Here is a 22,583-nt window from a genome sequence, read left to right as displayed (position 1 = left end):
CTAAATACTGAATAACTATAAGTTTCTTTCATCTTACTTGAAATGGAGCGTTTGAGCTGATTATTAAGGCAGTCCACAGAAATATGCTGTTTACCATACCTACCATGTGACATTTTCAAGAGTGTAATTAGTGGAGAACTACTCTCATCCCTTAATGCTATTTGATCAAATACCTGAAGAACAGAATTATCATGTTCTTGATTATACAATTTCAAGTACGATAGGCTTTGATTCTTTAATTTCTTGTACATCAATATTTTATTAGAAAACACACTGCAGTCAGTCAATGAAAGAAATTTTTTTTTATGTTGTTGTTTTGGTGGTTTTTTTTCAAAAAAAGGGTGCAAAAATTACACAACAAAATTCTGAATATGCCATCATGTCTTCCAAAAAAAATCAGAACGGATCACCATTGCACTGAAGTCAACAATGCTACCATTCTTAGCTTAAAAATCACACTTAGGACAGAGGATCACAAAAAGAAAAAAATTTGCATTTGCATCCATAGATATAGCAGACAAGCTGATTATGTAGGCCTGATTCAAATAGAATTGATAAACTGAACACATGAATATGACTATATCCCTGAACTTTAACTTGTGTTAAAAATCAATGTAACAAATATAGGTTGATGATGGAATGTGGAGTAAATAAAATTTTTAAAAAATTATAAGACAACATTATCTAGATGTCTTTTCTCTCTTGACTGAGTAGACAAATTTTTTTTTTCTGATCTATGCACTCCAAGAGATGTGTATTTAACCTGTATTTGTAACCTTTAAGAACTGAGTTATAGAGTTTCCACTACAGTTCAAGTCTCTACTGTAAGGTACAACAACGTAAATCAAGCATTTCTACAAATTGACATTGTTTTTCAAATATTTTTATTTCATAGGTCACAGAAAGTTTTGTTGCTCAGGAATATATTCAATATTCAAAGTGCCATATAATTATATTATTTTCTTTTACATTATTTGGAAGCAATGATATAGCATATATTAGAAATATGGTCCAGGACTTAGCCAGAGAATATAATTAGAAGCTTTAAGAAGTGATAAATTATGCCATTGTTAGATGTGAGATTTAAAATCCTGTTAAACAGAGGCATTCATCTAGAAACAGTACCTTTTGAATATCAAGGCAATGACAAAGTCAGGGTTTACTTTTATTCTCCAGTCACATTCTTTCCCAGGAGGGTAAGGCTGTGGATAGTTAGGTGATAAAATAACTCCTGCTGGGCCTGTCAGATTTCCTCCACATGCAGCTGTCCAATGTAAAAAGAAATAGGAATATAGTCACATGTTAAATTCACAAGCATATATTAGCTGTTAAATAAGAGTAAATTGGCTTCTACGTTTACCAAAAATAATAATATTTAAGAAAACCCCAGAGCTTTCCCATTTCCAGCAAGCAAACATTTTTATACTTTCCTTAAAAATGTGAGCTCTGTTTGTATTCAAAAGAAGCACAAGAAAAGCTCATTATAAATGTATAAAAATATGAAGTTAAATAGGAAGTCCTATATATTCTTGCTGTTACTTAATCCCACCTCTATCAAGATGAAGTATTTCTTATGTACTGGAAGTACTAGGATTCAGGATGCAGTTTCTTTTGACCATAGATGTAACACAAAACAGTTTGATTCACTCAGTAAAGGTATTACCCAAATAAAAAAATCAAATATATTAATTTAGTTACCATAAATTGAATGTTATTTTTAAACAGATAAGGAATTCAACTTCCAAAGATGATAATCACATAGGAGTCTAACTGAAAACTACAGTAGTCAACATGGGCTGCATGTACATTACCACATCACACAGACTGATAGGAAAACAACTGTAGTGCAAAACAGTTGGTACTAAGGATTTGGAATTTGCATTAAACATTTTAAAGAAGGATTTTTTTAGGTCATTTCTAGTGTGGTCCAATAGACTGAATGCTTACTAGAGGTTGGAGTACATCAGATGCACTCATAGAACACATCCTGAAGTTTAGTTTCATTCAAAAGCACCAAGCAAATTCAAAATCATGAACTAAAGTGTGAGCAAGAAAATGTACTTGGAAACCATGCTCCTAACCCAAATGAAAACATTAATGAAAATATTCCCCTTGTGGTATTTATGAAAAGAAAAAAACCTTTTTTTCCCTCCATTATTTATTTATTTCTTTATTTATTGAAACATTTAGTCTATTTATGTATCTGGGGAATTTTGTATCTGTAGTTTTGGTATTTTAGTAATTATTTTTTTGATTCAGGGTGTGGGGGTTTTGTGCTTTTTTTTTTTTTTTCCTTAATTTTTTTTTGTTTGTTTTATTCACAAGTAACAGTTCCAGGAAATGTTTCAAATGTTCCTTATGTGTGTTGATGATTCAGCCTGAGATAACCATGATCAAAGTTATAAGTACAAATACAGCAGAAAACATTAAACAATCAGGAATGGAAGTCACACAATGTTCAGAGTACTGAGTAGTATAGCTATTAAATGTAAATATTTTTAAATTTATAAGTCAGCATAATGAAACAAGGACTTTATGGTAATTTTAAAAATGATATATAATGGCATTAAAGAACCCTTAAATTTTCTAATATTGTCATGTCTACAGTAAAGATTACTTTAATCTGTTTTCCCCTTCAAATTCACCTTGAGTATATCGAAGAATAAAAATATGTATACACTTTTTGCCTAAAGGTACTCTCTCTTTCTTCCTTTTTTATTTCCTTCTTTCTTTTGTGTTTTGTTTTTTTTACTAGGCTGTAATAAAATATGGAGTGATTATAATAGATATTTACAGAAAGAGTATCAGTCTTCTAGACCTTTAGGCACCAGCTGTCTTTTATTTTTTATTTTTATTTAAATATTTTTAATTTGTGAATAATCCCAGAACGTTTAGTAAACATTTTCGTGGTTATTTACACATTGCACACAAGGTATCCAGAAGACAATGTTCAGATTATGCGCTGCTCCAATTCCGTTAGTTGATATGGAGTTAGAGACACCATCCTGCATTATCCTGAATCCTTCTTAGGATTTTTGAGATATCTGTAAACACTTTAGAGAAACAGAGGGACTGCAGTTGTTTGGGGTTTTGCTGTTTTGGAAAGAGCCTCTCCAAAATGGCTTGTAGAAAGAAAAAGCATTATGCTTATTCCAGTGCTATTAAAACATATTGTATCTGGGTTTTGGGGTCATTAAAATAAGTCTTCATTTAATTATAAATCAATAGGCAACAAAATGATAAAGATTTAAAAAATTACTATACCTAGCAGATAATTTTTCACAGATGTTGATTAACTCTAATCTTAGAAAAGCTATCTTAATTCTTTCAACAGCAATGTCACTTGGACCCCCCTTCTCTGTATCTACTTTTCTCAACAAGCATCCTGCTTCAGAAAAAATATCTTTAGCTTCCTAAGGATTGCACAGGCTGGGTATTTAATCTTTAAAGAGAATTCAGAAAATTTTCATAATAAATAATGGACCGCAGTTTATGTAACTAAATTATTACATAGAAGAGCATTTCAATGAGAAATTTTGTTAATCAAAATCACCTCTTCCATTTAATTATTTCTGTTAGATTTTGTCAATTTTAAACTTGTATGATGTTTAAAGAATAGAATAGAATGAGAAAATGAAATCCAGAAACAGTGTTAATCTCGAGAACAAGGCTGCTGGTAACCATAAGTATGAAATAACTGGGTTCTGTAAAGGGCATCACTCCAGCATGAGCATCATATGCCCACCAGTTGAACAAGAAATCTGATCTTTATTAATCTTAAACAGAGACTAACATTTCATCTTATTACCTATGCATGTAGGAGGATCAGGTTGCCAGAAGAATCGGTTATTCAGTTGCACACATGTAATTTTAGTCTGTCCTTGAAGTTGATAGCCAGGGTCACATTGAAAGGTGGTAGTGTCTCCAGGTTCTCTGCTGTCTCCGTATCTAGTGCCATTCTGTGGTGTTCCAGGATCATTACAGGTTGATGCAATAGAAGCTGTAAGGAAATGATTAAATAAAAGTTTTAAGGTGTAGATACTAAACATCCATAATTAAAAGCACAATATTTTTACAAAAGCATTCCAACCAGAGTCAATATTATTTACTCATCAGTTAATATAGGAAGGCATTTTGTTTCTTTATTTTTATGAGAATCTGCCCACTGAAATAGACCATTATTATGTTGGCTTCCTGCCAGTTTCCTTAGTATAAAATATGGCCTGAGAGGAAACAAACACAAGCTTTTCTTTCTTTCTTTTTTTCCTTCCTTTTTTTTTTTTTTCCTGTCCAGTTAATGCATCAAAAGAGCTAGTAACTCCTTTTCTCACTGTAATGTTCTGGGTATCAAAACAAATTTCTTTATGCATTTTGATGCCTTTTGAGCAATAGGGTAAGTATCATAATTTATAGTCTTAATATCCTGCAGCATGCAAATGCTATGTTTACCCAGAGGGCTGAATCAAATAGCAGTTTTATGTAGCCCTGAAGTTCCTATTTCAGGGGCAAGCAACAACTTTCTCAGAGTATGCTCAAACTGAGTCTAAGCAAAATATCTCACCTAGCAATGAGTTCAGTCTCTTAAGTTTGGATATGGATTTTGCTTTGTAAAAAAATAAATTAATTAAAAAAGCAATGTTAAACTGAGCAGAACAATCAGTATGGTTCGACTTAAAGCAAGTAATCCTCCAGAAAGTGGATACACAATTCTACATCCACTATGGATTTGTGGAAGATGCCAGGTCTCTTCTACTGACTTCAGGTATTCAACATCCTGAGTTGCAGTAAACATTGCACTCTTCCCAAGGAAAGAAGGTCCTATTGCTGGAGGCTACTGTCCCTAAATTGCACTCTGTTTCCTACCACTCCAGGATGCTCCACCCAAACATGTCTTTTTCAAAGAACTTACCACAATTTTCAGCAAAAGCTAAAATAAGGAGTCACAAACCCAGTGTCACAATCACCACTAATGATACTGGTGTGTACCTACAAGTAAGTCCCTCTATCACTTTCATCATCTTCATTCAACCAAGTTTAAACTTCTTGAATCCAGACCAAAAACTTTTTTAAAAAACTGCTACACTACACCCTTCTGCTCATCATCTCTGGTACTGCAAGGGATAATCCTTGAAAAATGTGAAACATCAATATTAAATTATTGTCTTTTTTTCTAATAGAAACTATGTATGCTTTCTTGTGTGCTCATGCATCAGACAACATATTCATTCTTAAACTGATTCGTAACCATCTCAACTCTATATCTGATGTCTTTTCAAGGTGTAATTTTTCTCTGATGTCTGTAAGATATGATCAGACCAATGAGGACTATTCAGAGAAAAACTGATGCAATTTATTAAAAGCATATATGCCATTGTTAAAACTGTTTTTTACCACTTTGTTGGCTGATGAGCTAATGTTATTGTTAGTTATCATATTTGGCAGTGCCATTCTCCAACAGTCTTCAGGAAAGCAGTGACTATGTCTTTCTGTATTTTGAGCAGTATGTAACAATTCAAGCACTTGGGTTTTAGGATAGCATTAAAAATTACAGGCCAAAAAAGACTAAGAATATAAAATATTATTTCTTTATGTTTGATAATCACTTTCTATTGTTTTAAATAGAGGGGCACAGTCTTTTCCATTCCTCCTATAAATGATGTGTGTTAGTGATAACAGTGCATCCTCCCTGCTCTATTTTTTTTGGGAGGGGTTCTGGGTTTTTTTAATATTTTCTATTTCAATCCCAGGAAATATTAATATTTCATTATAATGATTTTGTTGTCTCATTTCAAATGGTACTACCCAAAGGCTTTAATAAGATAAAAGAGCTTCATCACTACCACCACTATGCAACCTTTGTGACCATAATATGCAGGTAATCCATTTTCTGTATTAATAACTGCATTTACTCTTTCCGTCCACACCAAAAGAATATACCACTACAAGAAACAGCAGGAGCAACTAAACATTTGCAAAATTGAAACAGTTACCAAGTTGTACAACTGGAAAACTCTTTTTTTCCTGTGTTGTAAATTTGCAAGACACAGAAAGGTTGAAAAAGAGTAAGCAAAATGAGAAACAAATATTTTAGATTGGTAAAATGGTTTTATGCATGTCACTTAGATAAATCACAGAAACTAAAACATACCCTATATTCATGGGTTGTGATAACTAACACACTACAAACACAGGAGCTTTGTTTAATATTTTATTATTCATAATTTTTTGACCTTGCTTCCATTCCCAAATAATACATCTGGTACCTTGGGATGGTTATTATATCCAAATGAAATGAAAGACATGGCAGGTTTTTTAAACAGTGGTGGACATTTTTCCCACCAGAATTTATAAGCATTAATTCAAGAATTAAAGTAATGGCTGTCACTACTAGTGAGTACTGTGTAAGCACTCCCCAGACACCACTCTGACAATTTACCTGACATCCCATATTAGTGCAGTTTACTAAATGTATATTTGGCCACAGGGGAAGGAAAGCATGGTCATGACTTCAGAGAAGTTATTTCTTATTTGACAGTCAATAACAGCTCTAAAAAATGGATCACTATAGTGCATATGTGTTAAAGAATTGTAATTCTTTCAAGTATATGAGCATAAGCCCATCTCTGTCATTAACTAGTATCTTTTTTCAACAAATCTTTGATATCTTAATTTTCTCCTTAAAAGGTTATGCAATATAATATCACAGCAAACAACATTTTTCCCATTTTGAATGTGTCAAGAATGCACCAATTACAAAGCACTGTTGCCTTTTAGTATTCATTTCACTATTAATCTCAATTTCTTATATACAAAGTTCTAAATTTTACAAACAATGACAGATGTTTACTAAGCACCAAAATGTTCTTCACACTTTTGTTCTTGCGGTCTCAGAATTTATTTTATGTATTTGAAGCTAACAACCTTTTTATCATGCCAAATACACTTGATCCTAATTAAACAAAACACCAGACATTTAAGCACTGATGTGTCATCTAGTAAAGTGGACATTTAGACAGACTGTCAACTTTTCAACTTGTCTCCTTTCCAAGTTGTTTTACTTCTCAAGATACCGGAGAGGTTCTGTAACTGCATGAAAATTACAAGTCTACTATTGCTTCATTTGGTATTGCAAAAATCTAAAGGGTATAGAGGTTATATTCATTGATAGGTAATCCAGACACTAAAAATCACCAGTTCTTCTGTCATTGCTCTTCTTTTATAACAGACTCTTTCCTTTTCAGCCTCTACACTAATATATAGACACACAAGTAATATCATACTTATGAGAAAGGCCATGTTCATGCTGTGATGTAACATTGCCATATGCAATTTTCAAAAAAACCTGAGGAAGTCAGAAACTTGAAGCTGAACACAATTAATATGTTGTTCATGAATATGCTGTAAAGCAGAGAAAGCAATAACTACATTTTCGACTCAAGGATGTTAAATCAAACCAAATTCCATAGTTAGACTTTTTAGAAATGACTGAGAAAAATTAGGTGCCTAAAATGGCATAGACAGGAGAGGAGATTTTAATTTCATTAAGATGGAAAAGAACTAAATAGCTGCTTCTCAGTTCTTGTGCATGTGTTCTAAGCAGTAAGTTACATGACACTCAATGGGTTATAGAGCAACACTCAGTACAGATTTCCCATCTCCTACTGTCTCATCTGCTCACAGTGCAACAGGCTTCTGTGTACACAAAAGATGGAACTAGAGGTAGGTGCCAGAAGAATAGGCAGCTGGAAAAAACAGAGATTGCTAGGGAGTTTTCAGACCTCCCTATGTTGGCAGCCACTGTGTTAAGCCTCTGTTTTTAATTTAATAATTTTCCAGAATCCCCTTTTAGATCTTATTTTGGATTTGGCCCCCCAATTACATTTTCAAAGTTGATTTAAAACTTCAATGAAAATCAACAGGAGACTATTTCTGAGAATATGACACACTGTATATTTGTGTGTCTGTAGCCTTGTGAGCAATATGTTAAATTTGTGCCTAATTTATCTTTTACCTGAAGGACACTTCTTTTTTTATCAGTTTGTTTAGCCTGTAATCTATTGTAGCTCAAGACAAAAACCCATCACCTTCATCAATATCAATTTCACTATGTCTATGGTAAACAATCATGTAAGCCATTTGCTGTAGTATTGTGCTGCAGAGACTCTATTTTTTCTATTTCACATGGTTATAAAAATAATGACGACTTTTCAGGAGCTAGGCTTGTAAATTACAGGCAATGCACAAGTTTCCCCTGTTTAGCGCATTATGCTTGCGTAATAGGTTGAGAAGGATTTTGACATATCAAAGCTGAGACATTGTACATAGGATTTGCAGTGATTTCAGACTAACAAATATTTCCAAGTGTGAAAAAATAGTGTTTGCTCTCTAAAAAGTATCATCTCATGTAATATATGTAAATGTACAGACTAAGAACTAGGCAAATTAGCATCAACCACATATTTAAATATCTTGTATTGTCCAAGAATAGAAAGAAAAAAGAAACCCAAATGCTAATGCAGCCTCTTTCATTAAGTCTTAAGTACAAAAACTCACAAGTTTAGAGATAACCGTCAAAGTAAGCTACAAGCTTAATATCTGCTTAGTTCCACAGGAACCAAATTAAGAACTGCTACCCCCTATGAGGCTGAGGATGTCTCACCTAGGTCATGGATTAGATGATGGCTAGGAATGCTATGACACAGTTTCATGCTAATGCTAAGCATTAGCATGCTTCATGCTAATGAAACTGTGTTATTGTGAGCATGCAATGCAACATTTACAGCATCACAGAAAGCAAGAGAAGAGACTGAACTGTGAAATGATTAGGTTACAGACTTTAAAAGGGAATAATGAATTCTTGTGTCTTGTATCCTTTTATTTATTTTAACAAGGGACGTCTTAATGGATTTCATTTTCTTTGAACTCAAAATTTAGTTAGTAAAGCAGATATGTGATTATGCATGTGTAAATTTCTTTCAAAATATATTTTTGTGCTAACCCCTTTATCTTGATAATTTAATTGTGAATCAAACTGGAACAATTACATAACGAATCCTAGCAATGAAGATTCTGTCATGGAAATGCTTATACTACTCAAATGTAGTAGCTTAGGCCATTAGGCAAGGGATTACAAGACATCTCAGCAATAAAAGAACAATTTACAAGAAAACAGTACTCTAACAGTTCAAGATAGGGGACACAGTTACTGTAAGAATTGCTGTAGACAAACAAATCATCAAATGGAATTAGAAAACTGGACAGAAGCAGGCATCATTGCTCAAACAGGTTTGTCAGATTAAGCCCAGTGTCATTAGGAACTATCAAACACAGAACCGCTGATGCTTAAACTCTTGTCAGAAGAAATAAGATATCAACAGATGTGTCAACATCAGACACAATTATTTCCAAATAGTTGTTCTAATTAACTGGTTAGTACAAGTTGTTTATTATTATTATCATAATTGATGAATTGTGTTGTTAAGATAAAAATTTAGTCAGGCATCTTTACTCTTCATTGTTTATCCCTATGTTTACTTCAAGAGCAAATTTTAAAGATATTGGGAGAGCAAGTAAACAACAGAAAAAGCAAAATTGGACTGTACAAATGCCTTCATTTTATGTCTTTGTTTTTAATAAAATGAGTGTCTGAAGTTGTTCTAATAAGCTAGAAATGTTACAAAGAAATTGAGAAAAAAGTCTTTATTAAATTTTTGCCAGTTGTTCCGTATTAGCAAAAAAAAGATAACCTTTCTGTTCACATGAAAGCAGAGATAGGTATATTGTTAATTAAAGTGTTTGCTTCAGAATACTATGACTAAGAGAAATTAACAATGCCATAGGACCAGAGGTAGGCATAGAAAACCATCACAGATGTGTCTGACTCTAGAAAAGCCAGATATATCCAAAAATATTTTTTCCGTTATAAGAAGAGTGTGAATAATCCGTTGATGTATTACAGTCTTGAGGAGCAAAATCTATGAAACCAGCTGAGGTACTGTGAATGCATCATTTAGTTTAAGAAAAGTATACAGTTCTCTTAAATTACAACATTTAGTTCAAGAAAAAAAGCTAGACTTTAAGAGTAGAACTACTATTAGGTATTGTTAAAATAAGGCTAACTGATAATATGACTAGCAACTGCCAATGCTGTTCCTATCATCTGCCACTTCTATTGGTTTTGTTAAATATCAATTAAACAAATTATATGGTTAGATATAAACAAGTTCTCGATAAAATAAGTTTCAGGTCAATAAAATCAATGGACCATCCACTAACATGGGATCCAAGTGCTTTCAGAAGTTTAGAGTAGTTGAAGATTTAAACATTCAGGGCAAGACTGATCTGCTTCAACACAGGTGGCTAGTCTCATTTGAGAGGCCTTACAATATCCAAGGTATCTGCACAGGACCGGAAGATATGACCAAGGACTTAGGAGTGTGTGACCTTCTGGAGTGGCAGATGGAGACTAGTCAGGATACTTTATGGCATCTCAAAGGGAACTAGACACCTGTGAAAAGACAGGTAGGATTCATTTCACCTGCCCTTAGATGTCCAGAAGTTTGAGATTTAGTGTATTTTAGTATAACTAGAGCTATAGCTGATGAAAAGAAAAAGTCAACTTCAGAGGGAAATTTATCCTATTTACCTTAGACACACAGGACAGAATTAAGGTAGGATAGAAAACTTTTTTATTGTTAACTTAGGCTGAAAGTTTTTGCTGCCAGTAACTTTGTTTCTTTGCAATAAAGAAGCCAAATACCAAATACCCTTCTTGTGTTCACTTTTTGTATGGTGATCAGAAAGAGTTGGTTGACATCCCTGGCTTGTAATACATAGTTTAAACGTATTTAACGCCCAGAGTAAAGATCAGTTTTGTACAGTGAACTCCATTTTTTGTCCTTCTATGCATGATTAAATGGTAATTAAATTTTAATGAAAAGCATTAGGCTGATTACAATTAACATAATCACTCTTGTCAGTTCGTGTCCTCATGCTCTATATGCTGAGCTGAGTGGGCAACACACTTTTAATAGTGTTCAAACATTTTGTAAGCCTCAGCCACTTATATTTTTCCATTAAAAATACCTCTAATTACATTTACAATCAACAGTAAGTAATTTATAAGTGATATTTTCTGATCTACTTTATACTATCCTTTCCCAGCACCTCTTTTTTAGGCAGATGTAATAAGGGCATTCTAGAGTGCAAAGTACAGAAAGTAATCAGCACATTCACAGCACAGTGAAACAAATTCTCCAGCTGAAGGTTGGCACTTTAATGCTTTGTCTTTAAGCTGTTCATTTGACCTGATACTCTCAGATGTATATCCTTTGTATGATCCCATACCTGGATGCTCATTGACATAGACACTCATCTCAATTGCATAATCTAATACAGAACTTGGATGTGTAAGAGGTCTAGATTATTGAAGGTTTTCCAATTCCATGCAATTCTGTACCTGAAGTTTACTTCTTGGATTGTAATGAATATTTAAATAAAATATACTCATTAATAAATGCAACACTTGAAAATCCTTCGAGTGACACAAAGACAAAAAACTTGAGCAGTTACCTTCATAGAACTTGTAATAAAACATCCACATCTTCTGCAATTGCCAGAAAAAAGTATAAGCAACTCTTTTATTCATTGAGTTACAAACTACTAAAGAAGTGAAATTTCAATATTCTGTGCAGCTTTGCTATAAACTCGCCTACAGTTTGAACACATGATGAATACTAAAGCATGCAAAGATTCTCACTTAGACATAGATTAATTAGTTTAAAACCTTTACAGATCAAGGCCACAGTGGTCTGCCCCTTGCCTCAAGGAAACTAAATAAACTAATCTCTGATTTTTAGATGAAATAATTTAATATTTACTTTAACATATTCCTTAAATCATATTTTTTACTCCTTACAATTAAAAAAATAATAAAACATTACACTTGTCAAGCAGGGTGAATGAAACTTTAATAACATTTTCCCTTTACTTGATCTGAGGCATTCAGTTCTTCACCACTAATTCCAATTAATTCCAGTAAGACATGCACTGCAGTTGCCAGCATAATCACTGAGTGGATCCATCAGATATTATACTAAGATGACAAAATCAGTTCTTGCATTAAATTGTCTCCTGTTTACTATAAGTATCACTGAAGGTCAAAAAAATCTGTTGACAAATCTAACTAATGCTTAAATATTTTCCTCCTTTCAAAATTTGTGCATAAACTTATAGACATTTTCATATAATACCACATAAAATGTGGTTGCTAACCCTAAAGGAGTAAAAAACCCCTTCATTTCCACAAATGTAAAATTAACTTTTTTCAAACAACAAGAAAACCAGCATATCATATAGCACACTGTTCAGAAATTTTAGAAAGTTATTCTGCTCTTTGTCTTTAATTAATTTTGCATACTTTTAACTAGGTATCTTAGGGCTGATGAAAAAGCCTGTGGTTTGAGGGGTAAAACACTCAGAAGAATCAAGCAAAATGAAGTAAAAAGGTAAATGTAAAATGCATTATTTAGAGAATAGTGAACCCCCAAAGTGTATTTCCTCATGCAAATAATAATGACTGAAAGCTTATTAGTGCCCTTTACTTCTGAATGACAGCATCTACAAAGAAGGTTTTAAATAATAGTCCTACTCTGACATATTTTATTAATTCATAAATTTCCTATGTTCCTGAGCAGAAGTATACTTACATACGTTATATCTAGATATATAAGGATGCAATGACTGAGTCAAAGATAATGATATAGTCTCCCTGTAGTCTTACCCTCAGCCTTTAACACTTCAGTCCTAATATCGCAGAAAAACTCCACATACTCAGTTTTACAATGGTGATTACATATACTGTATCAATCACAGCTCCTCCATATATAGAGGAGCTTTCACTTTACACCTTAAGGTGAATTTGATTATGTTAATAGTAAATTTTTAAATATATTTCAATATGGTAAGATATATTTTATTCTTCAGTTTAATCATGTACACAAACAGTGGTTAAGGTCATAAAAATGATGCATCATGCAACCAATGTCGTGAGGAAAAAAAATCCAAACAACATAAAGTATAAACACAAAATAATAGATTATTAGGTAGCACTGGAGGGAACATTTAAAACTAACAGTGCAGAAGAAAACTCATGTATGTACAAACCCATTTTGACTTGTTAAATAATGCTAATTAGACAATGCTAGGCATGTGGTTGTTGTACAAAACAAGGAATAAGAAAACTTAAACATTCAAAGCAAATCCAAAAATTCACCCTAGTCTTAGCTATTTGCTTAAATATATAAAATAATTAAAATAATATAATCTGGTTTTTTTTAAAGACTAAGGAAGTTGTAAGGTGAGAAACAGTTCATATATATATAATAATAATATATATAAATAGTGCATATAATTGTATTTGAGATGAAAAAATATTTACATACTTGAAAACTGAATGGAGAAACCTGATTTGCTGATGAAGAAGTCACTGTCAAATTGTAGTGTTAATGAGTTGAAAGTGCTGTGAATATCCTCTGGAAGGGCTGAGCCACTCCATTCTTTCAGAAGTATGCTGCTCTCAATAGGCCCATCCCATACCTTCAAGATGTCATGAGCGACCTCAGTGTCAAAAACGATAAAATGCAGACTGCAAAGAAAAAGTAAAGGCACTGTACATTACTCATTAAACACAATTACATAAAACTCCAAGCAATCATTCCCAAACTGTACTTAGTTTTGAGGTGCCATTTAGGACTGAAGAAGGGCTAGTGGTCCTGAAGAATTATTCATTTTTCCTGTTGGATGAGCTGACCTTGTAAGAGAGATGTTATTCTGTTCTATAAGTGCCTGAATTACAGAAAACACCATTATGGGGCATATAGTAGTTGTTTTATAAATTAACTTATTTTTATCATCGATATTTTAAGGGATAAGAACTGTGATTTCATCAGAGATTTCCTATTTTTATTCAAATGAGGATACCAAGAACACTGATTGGCTTGAATTATATGCAACTGAAAAAAAGCAGTAGCTGCTGGGCAGTAGCATACATAGCACAGGGAGTTCTGTCAGCCTGGCATTTTCTTTTCTATACAAAACCAGAAAATGTATTATCCTATCTTTGCCTTATGACAAAATTCATAAAATATAAAATTGTATTATAATAAAAAAACCTGTATTTATCTCCAGGTGAAGTATTAGATTTAGAAAGGTGTTCAAGAATGCTATGTTATTAGTGAAAATATGTGCATCAACTTCAAGTTTTGACTGTTTAGAGTTTTAACATTGAAGAAATCTAATAGGTAAATATAAAAACTTTTTTGTTTCAAATAGTTGTGTGTTGATATTTCTTCATTATATTTGTCATTAATTGGAAATCATTAATTTGAAAATTGTCATTTAAATGTAAATGATGCATTGAAATCACCTATGATGGAATGAGTTCATTATTTGGCTTAGTGAAATGGGATTACTAAAAATAAAAAAGGAAAAAACCTCCCAGTGAATAAATTGCCATTTGCTTATATTTTTGCTTATTCAATTTTAAAAAGTAGTAATTTGCATTGAAGTGATCAGTTAAAACTATTGTCCGCATAAACTGAATAATGAAACAGTTTACTATTTGTTAACTTTTTGCTCAAAATAAATAAATAGCTAATAATCTGAAGTAACACATTTACTGGAAATCACATACTTCTTTCCTGTCACTGGAGTATAAAACTAACCTCTGTTGCATATCATTAAACATATTAGTACCAATAAATTATTTTAAAATGACAAAATTTAAGATTATCTATCTTGATTAAAAGTTAAATGCTTTTGGTACATTTTTGCTTTCACAGCAAATTCCTGTTGGGAGTGGACAAACTAGCTTGAATATTGAACAAAGGTTTTGAATCTGTGTGTTACTACAGCAAACTGAGCTGAAATAGTCTTTAAATATTGGTATTCCTTCCACTTGAGTGATTTATCTATACATCAGCAGCAAAGTATGATAGTCTTTCTTGTCGGTATGTTAAACTGATGAGAAAAAAACTGTTTTAAAAGTTCTTGCATTACTAATTTCCTTCTGCCAGAGTTCTTGAATCCTTCCATCAACTTTCCATAAATCATTACAGAAATAAAATCTCTAGATTCCATCATTCAGTTCTTGGCATGTACCTTTATATTGTGCATTCGTCACCAGTTGTGTTTCCCTCATTTTCTGTATTCTTCTAATTTCTTCCTTTTTTTTGTTATGCTGCCTACTCTACGTGGAGAAATCTTCCAGTCCTTACCTATTAAACATTTTCCCAGTTCTGTATGGACTTCTTATTAAAGACTCATAATTTTTCTTAAATTTTATTTTCTCAATGTCTTCTGAGATTTTGCTGGTCTTACTATTCAACTGATTACAGGGAAAAAGTCTGACACATAATTCAAAGTGTTATATATGTTAATAATGATATGACAGAAGAGAGCAGGAATGGAAAATGAAAACCCTTCAGAGTTGTATATAAACCTTTATAGCACTAATCTCTGCTGTTGCTGTTAATTGTCAAATCCTCATCAGATCAAAGCATTCATGACAAAAAGACAGTTCCTAATAGATACACAACAAGGTCCAAGATGCCTGATGTCTGAGCACTCCTGGCAGAGTCAGGAATGTTACGGCTGCTTGAGGTAATGTATTTAAGAAATTATTAGATTTAAAACAAATTATCACATTCAATGTGACAGTAAGATGTAAGAGTGGCATTACAATGACTCAAGGGAAGAATTTTGAAACCGCAGTTGACAGCTTGGCACTTTAGCTTTTTTACAGCTAGAAAAAGGCATAGCAGTGCACCACTCAACCACACTGAAGATTTATAGGCCATATTATCTAACAGAATTCACAGTTCGGAATTAGAAGGCTAGGTGTCCCTTACACAAAAAATAGGTACCCTGGTTCCCTAGAGGAATGGTACTCATAAATGCCAGCATGACAAGCATCAACTTTATTAATGCAAGGAGGAGTTAATAAACAAAGAGTGTGAGAATGTAAGACATAGACTATAATGTATAAAATACTGACGTCAACAATAAATATTGAAAATAAACATGTACCTTATTGTCTTTCCTGGATCTGCTTCAATAATCCATGTGCAATGAAGATTGTTGTCATATGGTGCTGGGTAACCAGGGGACAAAATGCGCCCTGATGTAGCAGCATGAATTCCACCACCACACTCAGCTACAAAACAAGTAAGGATTACATTTATTTTTAACAAGACCATAGTATTTTACATATTCATTCTCTGTTCATTCCACATCTCTCCGTCTTCTAAAAAGATGACAGAATGATCTAATATCTCTGAAGTAGTACACATACATACAAACCAGGATGTGTACAAGAGTTAAAAATGCACATATAATGATCTCATTCCTACCTTGTTATAAAGTAATAGACCATACTTCTGTGATTATGTTATTTTACAGACAAGATTAGTTCAACATGAACTGAGACTACAAAAGCACAATTTTAGCATCAGCAAGAGAGAAAAAATGCTTCAGAAATATCCCATCTAACACGTTTGGCTTTTCTAAGTAACACTGAATGCTCAAATTCAGACTTTACAGCATTGGGTTTTGTAATTAAAATCACTTTCTCTGTTGTTCCACTGTCAAAATGCTTTTAGTTTAACACTTTCAAATTCCTTCCATATAACTTCAAGTTTAATTGCATCAAAAATCAGTTAGGTATTGCCTAGTAATTTCCTTTAGTTTTTAAAAATTTAAATGCCATACACTCACAAAGTAAGAGAGTAAATCAGAAAGCTATGATTTGAAAGTATGCAGTGTCTGGTTTAAAACATTTTTATCAACGCTATCTTAACTTTGTGAAGAGACCGATTGCAGTGCTAAGCATCCAGAATCAAATGATTGTTATGTTAATTGTTTAGAGCATCATGCTGTTGTCTGGCCATATAAAGACACACCCTGATGAAACTGGAACTGTGTAACAGTCAGGTGCCACTGAAGCAAAAAGGATCACTAACTCTTCAGTTAAGTGATGTACCTGAATTCCTACTTCATTTACAATGTTGCCTTACAAGTAGTGGTATTAAAAAATGCTCCCATGGGGAACTCTTCAAGCACAGCTGTACAGCAAGCATAGTGTAAGACACAGATGATGAAAGAACCATGGCAGCTGGACCAAATAATCTATCAGCAACACTCCTAACAATAATTCTTATACATGCCACCAAGTCACTGCTGACAACCAAATTGTTACCAGGAAGGAAATAATCGTAGAAGAAACAAGGTGACTGATTTACTTAACTATCCTGCTGGTCTGATCACTCAAAACACTGCATATTATTTATAGAACCACGGCAGAAAGCTGCTGTAGTACATAATTTCTTCAAACTTAATCTTTGCCTAAGATTTCAGTTAATTTTCATTATACAAGAAAGTTCAGAAGGCAATAATCACTGTGATAGATAACTACAGATAAAGAAGTGACTGATACAGTACTGTATTTACCAAAGAACTCAAGATAACTCAGTGAAACCAAAATTATTTAAACTCAAACAGATTTGCTTTAGAATTCTGAGAACACTTATTTAGAAACAGAATACATGATAAAATTTGGCATGATGCATTATATAGTTCATCTATTTTAAAAAAATATTGTCCATTTTAGGAGCAGACCAAAAGTAAACTTTCAAAAGTGATTTTAACAAAAGCTCCAAAAAGTTTGTTTTTCAATATACAGAAATGAACACACTGTAAAATCACCACCTCAAAGAATACACTATATAAAGTAAATAACTATATTACAACTAATAGAAGTGAATTATACTCAAACAAGTTCTATAATCTTCTAGACAAGGAATTACAGGAGTTCACTGGTTTTCTTCATTAAGGCTTAGAAAATGAAAATTAATGCTAAGACCAATATAGCAGTGTATCACTAAAAATGACTAGGTGTAGAATATGTGGAATATGTCTATGTATGGGTTTGAAATTTTTTGTGAATGAGATTGAAATAATTGTAAAGACAATGATGAATGTAAATGTCACTGGAGACAACAGCAAATATCAAATGCTGATCTAAACCACAACAAGCAAAAAAGAATAGGTCTGCACAAACCGAAGAATATTAAGAAAATGTCTAAGAAAGAAAGTGATGCTTTGAAGTTCATGACAACTTAAGAAAAAGGAAGAAAAGGAAGTCAGTCAAATCAGAGTAGGAGGAGATAAAACTGTGATAGCATAAGATAAAACTGAAGAAAGAAAGGCTTATATAAGTAACACTGGAGGGGAAAAAAGAAGAGAGCATGAAATGATCTGCAGATGCTTAACTGAATTTTCAGGGATCTTCATGACAAGTTTTCCTGTGCACAGAACAGTAGAAAAATCATAACAACTTAATGAAGGTAACAGACTGCGAAAGGCTGTTTAGAAAGGTTCACCTTTAGAAGATTTTCAGAAAGAATGGTGAACATTTGACTTCTTGGGGAGCTAATTAATGTTTCAGAAGACTTTTAAATTGAGAAACAGGAAGAGGGAGTTTATACAAAACTGATGCAATTCCCAAATTTGATTTTAAAGATAGGAACAAGGACAGCAAATAAAAAGATATGTAAAGAGATAAAGGTACATAGAAAGATAGCTTTGTGGTTGAACAGACAGAAAGTAAGAACAAAATCTGTCTCAGGATACTAAAAGAAAATTGACTATTCTATTGATATCAGGACATAATTTAATTTAGAGATGAAGTGAGGTCCTCAAGAAATAAGAGATTTTGATACAAGTGATTCCAAAAGCTTAGCAATAAACTACAGAAACCATATCTAGTAATGCAAGGTACAAAATCAAAGTATAATGAAAAAAAAAATAGAGTAGCAATCATAAGTAGAATATAGAAGCTTAAAAGTATACTGTTATCAAGGAAACTGGAAATACAGGTATGGGAGTGGAGGGATGTATTGGGTTTGCGTGGCAAGGTTTTGGTAGTGGGGGGGCTACAGGGGTGGCTTCTGTGAGAAGCTGCTAGAAGCTTCCCTTATGTCCAGTACAGCCAATGCCAGCAGGCTCCAAAATGGACCTGCTGCTCACCAAGGCCAAGCCAATCAGTGACCGTGGTAGCGCCTCTGTGATAACATATTTAAGAAAGGGGAAAAACAGCTGTGCAACAGCAGCCAGAGAAGAGAGGAGTGAGAATATGTGAGAGAAACAACTCTGCAGACACCAAGATCAGTGAAGAAGGAGGGGGAGGAGGTGCTCCAGAGCAGAGATTCCCCTGCAGCCTGTGGTGAAGACCATGGTGAGGCAGGCTCTCCCCTGCAGTCCATGGAGGTCCATGCTGGAGCAAATATCCACCTGCAGCCCGTGGATGACCCCACGCTGGAGCAGGTGGATGCCCAAAGGATGCTGTGACCCTGTGGGAAGCCCACGCTGGAGAAGGCTCCTGGCAGGACCTGTGGACTCATGGAGAGAGGAGCCCACACTGGAGCAGGTTTGCTGTCAGGACTTGTGACCCCGTGGGGGACCGACGCTGGAGCAGTCTGTTCCTGAAGGACTGCACCCTGTGGAAAGGACCCATGCTGGAAGAGTTCGTGAAGAACTGTAGCCCGTGGGAAGGACCCACATTGGAGAAGTTCATGGAGAACTGTCTCCTGTGGGAGGGACCCCACACTGGAGCAGGAGAAGAGTGTGAGAAGCAAGGAGCAGCAGAGACAATGTGTGATGAGCTGACCACAACCGCCATTCCCCATCCCCCTGTGCCACTCAGGGGGAGAAGGTAGAGAAAAATCAAGACTGACATTGAGTCTGAGAAGAAGGGACAAGTAGGGGGAAGGCGTTTCCAAGATTCGGTTTTATTTCTCATTATCCTACTCTGAATCCGACTGGTAATAATTTAAACTATTTTCCCCAATTTGAGCCTGTTTTGCCTGTGACGGTAATGCTGAGTGATCTCCCTGTCCTTATCTTGACCCATGAGCTTTTTGTTACATTTTCTCTCCCCTGTCCAGCTGAGGAAGGGTGAGAGAGAAGCTTCGGTGGACACCTGGCATCTAGGCAGGGTCAATCCACCACAAGGGAGCATTACATAGTAGTCATGCAGTAAACTAAATAAAGACAGCATGAAAAAACATTCATATTGGTCAAAAATATTTTGGAGAAGAGTTATGAAAGATGTTCTATAGGAGCAAAAATAATGGGAATTTTCTTTAGATTCACTTGATCCTGGGTTCCCTACCTTCTTTCAGGTCAGATTGGAATATACATGTTTTTTATTTTTTATTATTTTTTAATACTGTATGGTTGAGATTTTAACATCCCACATATAGATTAGAGGACAAATCATCATACTAAGAAAAGGAAATAGGTAGACAGATGGATTTATTCACCTAATAAGACTTGGAACCAACAAGTATTTTAGAATTGATTCAAATACTTACTTGGTGGTGAACACAGGCACAAGAAAATATCACAGAAATTGCCTTAGAGTAATGACTTCATTTAAGTTAAATGGGGAGATAGGCAAAGGTAGGACTAATTATGGCTCTTCTCTACAAAAGGGCAAACTTAGAGAAAAAGGAAGCTAGCCAATTAAACTGAAGAGCTTAAGGACTTGAATGTATAAAAAGCCTGGAAAAGTCTTTAAATCAAAACTGGAAAGAGTTTTTTTGACCTGTCATATATATAAGAGAAAACTTAAAGATATAATTGAAGAATCAAGTGGGAAAAATAACACTTCTACTAAGACAGCAGAAATACTGTTCACTGATGTTTTTCTGGCACTTACTCTCTGGTAAGCTGAATTTCTGAAAAGAAGGGGCTTGCTCCTTTGTAGACTGCAGGTTTGTGAACGTGTTCAGCAGGAAGCAGCTCCTGGAATGGAGAATGTAGCACCCAATATGGGAAAGATGCAACAAGAAAGGGTCCTACAGGTCAGGTGAGTGCTAAAAGCAGTTGGCAGCTTGCCTGCAGCAGGCAGCAGAGGCAAAAACTAAGCATCAGAAGACACATAGAAAGAAAGAAAGACTTTCTCAGCAACTCATGGGAACTCCATGTGAAACCTGAACTCAGGAAGTCACAGGTAATTGCTGGACTGGAAAGCAAAACTGGACGAGAGAAACTGCCTAGCAAAGGTACAATGGGCAATAGCCAGCCTGCTGTTAAGTTATTTTATGCATCTCACCTAGTACTTCTTTATTTAACATTTATGTTGGTTGTAATGAAACACATTTTTAGAGGCTTGAAGATGTGATATTTAAAGAAAAGGTCTACCTCAAGTCTCTGACAGATGAGGTACCCTAGCATGGCAGCAGTGACTCAAGAGCACACAGATAAAACAAGCCACCAATGTGGGGTGAAAATCAGAAATTAGCTTCATAGGAATGAGATTCTGAAATAATTTCTGATAAAAACAGATAAGGTAAAAAAAAACTTAATTTGATTTATGATGGGATTTGCTCAGCATGTGAAGTGTTTAGATAATACCATTGCCTGTGATAGCATATCAGACTCAATGACCCAGGACATTCATCAGCACCAAAGCAGTAGTCTTTCATCAAAGGCTGCCCTATAGAAACAAGTGTTTCCCAGCAGTTTTCTAGCTAAGACTAGCCAGCCATCTGTTTCAAAGAAGTTATACTTGGACAGCCACAGTAAATTGTTACTTGAAATTTAAAGTGCGTTTACACCATTATCATATGATAAAGTATAGAAAGACAGAATATTAGACTTTTTTCTTGAAACACCACACCGAAATCTTTCATTGACACAATCCATATTACCTATGCAAGTAGGCAAAGGTTTGTCCCAAACTCTTCGATCTCCACTTAAGCAGGTCATAATACTACTACCATGCATTGTATAGCCAGGATTACAGCTGTATAAAATGACAGTGTCTATAAAATGTCCTTCATCTCGGATCTTGTAGCCATAATTTGGTATGCCAGGATCTTCACACCTCACTAGGTCAAAACCTGTAAACAGAAATGGGAAGGGTAAAGAAAAAAAAAAGACAGAAGACTATAAAATATCAACCAAAATATAATGCCAATGAATCCGATCTTGATGCAAATTATATTCTCATGATTCAATTAGATTAGATGTATCGACAGTGACCTAAGATAAATTACATATAATTTAGGTAAATCAGAAACTGAAACATCAAGAACTAATTATTCATTTGATATTTGATTATGGCATTAGTTTATTGAAGAAAATGTGTTATTTACACTATCTCAAAAGAGATTTGTGAGCAATTTATTAATTTATACCACTTCTATTCTTTCATTCTCTTTTATTCAGAGGAAAGGAAGCAGTATTGACCCTGTATTTGGCACTAAGTGGAAGCTTCACCTCCTCATCTAATCTCCATAATGAAGCCAGCAGACCATAGTGGGAACTCAAGAAGAAAATGCAAAGGTTATTTCATCCATCCTCATCCATCCTAGTGTCAAGATAGCATGGCTTCCGTTTCTTCTCTGCTGAAAATGAAGAAATATTCCTACACTCATTTTCAATTAGCATTACCCTTTTTGGCCTATTAATATGCTGAATGGGATAAATAGCTGCTTCTGTGCTCCTTGGAATGAGCAGTT

General features: G+C 34.2%; 1 protein-coding gene across 1 annotated transcript in view; it reads right to left on the bottom strand.

Moving 5' to 3' along the window:
* CSMD1 (CUB and Sushi multiple domains 1) overlaps positions 1-22,583 on the bottom strand; it is a 1,256,706-nt gene that overhangs the window by 219,943 nt on the left and 1,014,180 nt on the right. The window contains exons 24-28 of the mRNA XM_059835885.1: positions 21,771-21,962; positions 16,087-16,213; positions 13,443-13,645; positions 3,809-4,000; positions 1,126-1,264 (exon numbers count right to left, since the gene is read on the bottom strand). Coding sequence (XP_059691868.1) covers positions 1,126-1,264; positions 3,809-4,000; positions 13,443-13,645; positions 16,087-16,213; positions 21,771-21,962 — 853 coding nt within the window. The remainder of the gene's footprint in view (positions 1-1,125; positions 1,265-3,808; positions 4,001-13,442; positions 13,646-16,086; positions 16,214-21,770; positions 21,963-22,583) is intronic.

This window comes from Gavia stellata, chromosome 2, assembly GCF_030936135.1.
Source record: "Gavia stellata isolate bGavSte3 chromosome 2, bGavSte3.hap2, whole genome shotgun sequence".
Lineage (NCBI taxonomy): Eukaryota > Metazoa > Chordata > Aves > Gaviiformes > Gaviidae > Gavia > Gavia stellata.
Note: the sequence above shows the minus strand (reverse complement) of the source record. Positions and strands in the feature narration are given on the sequence as shown.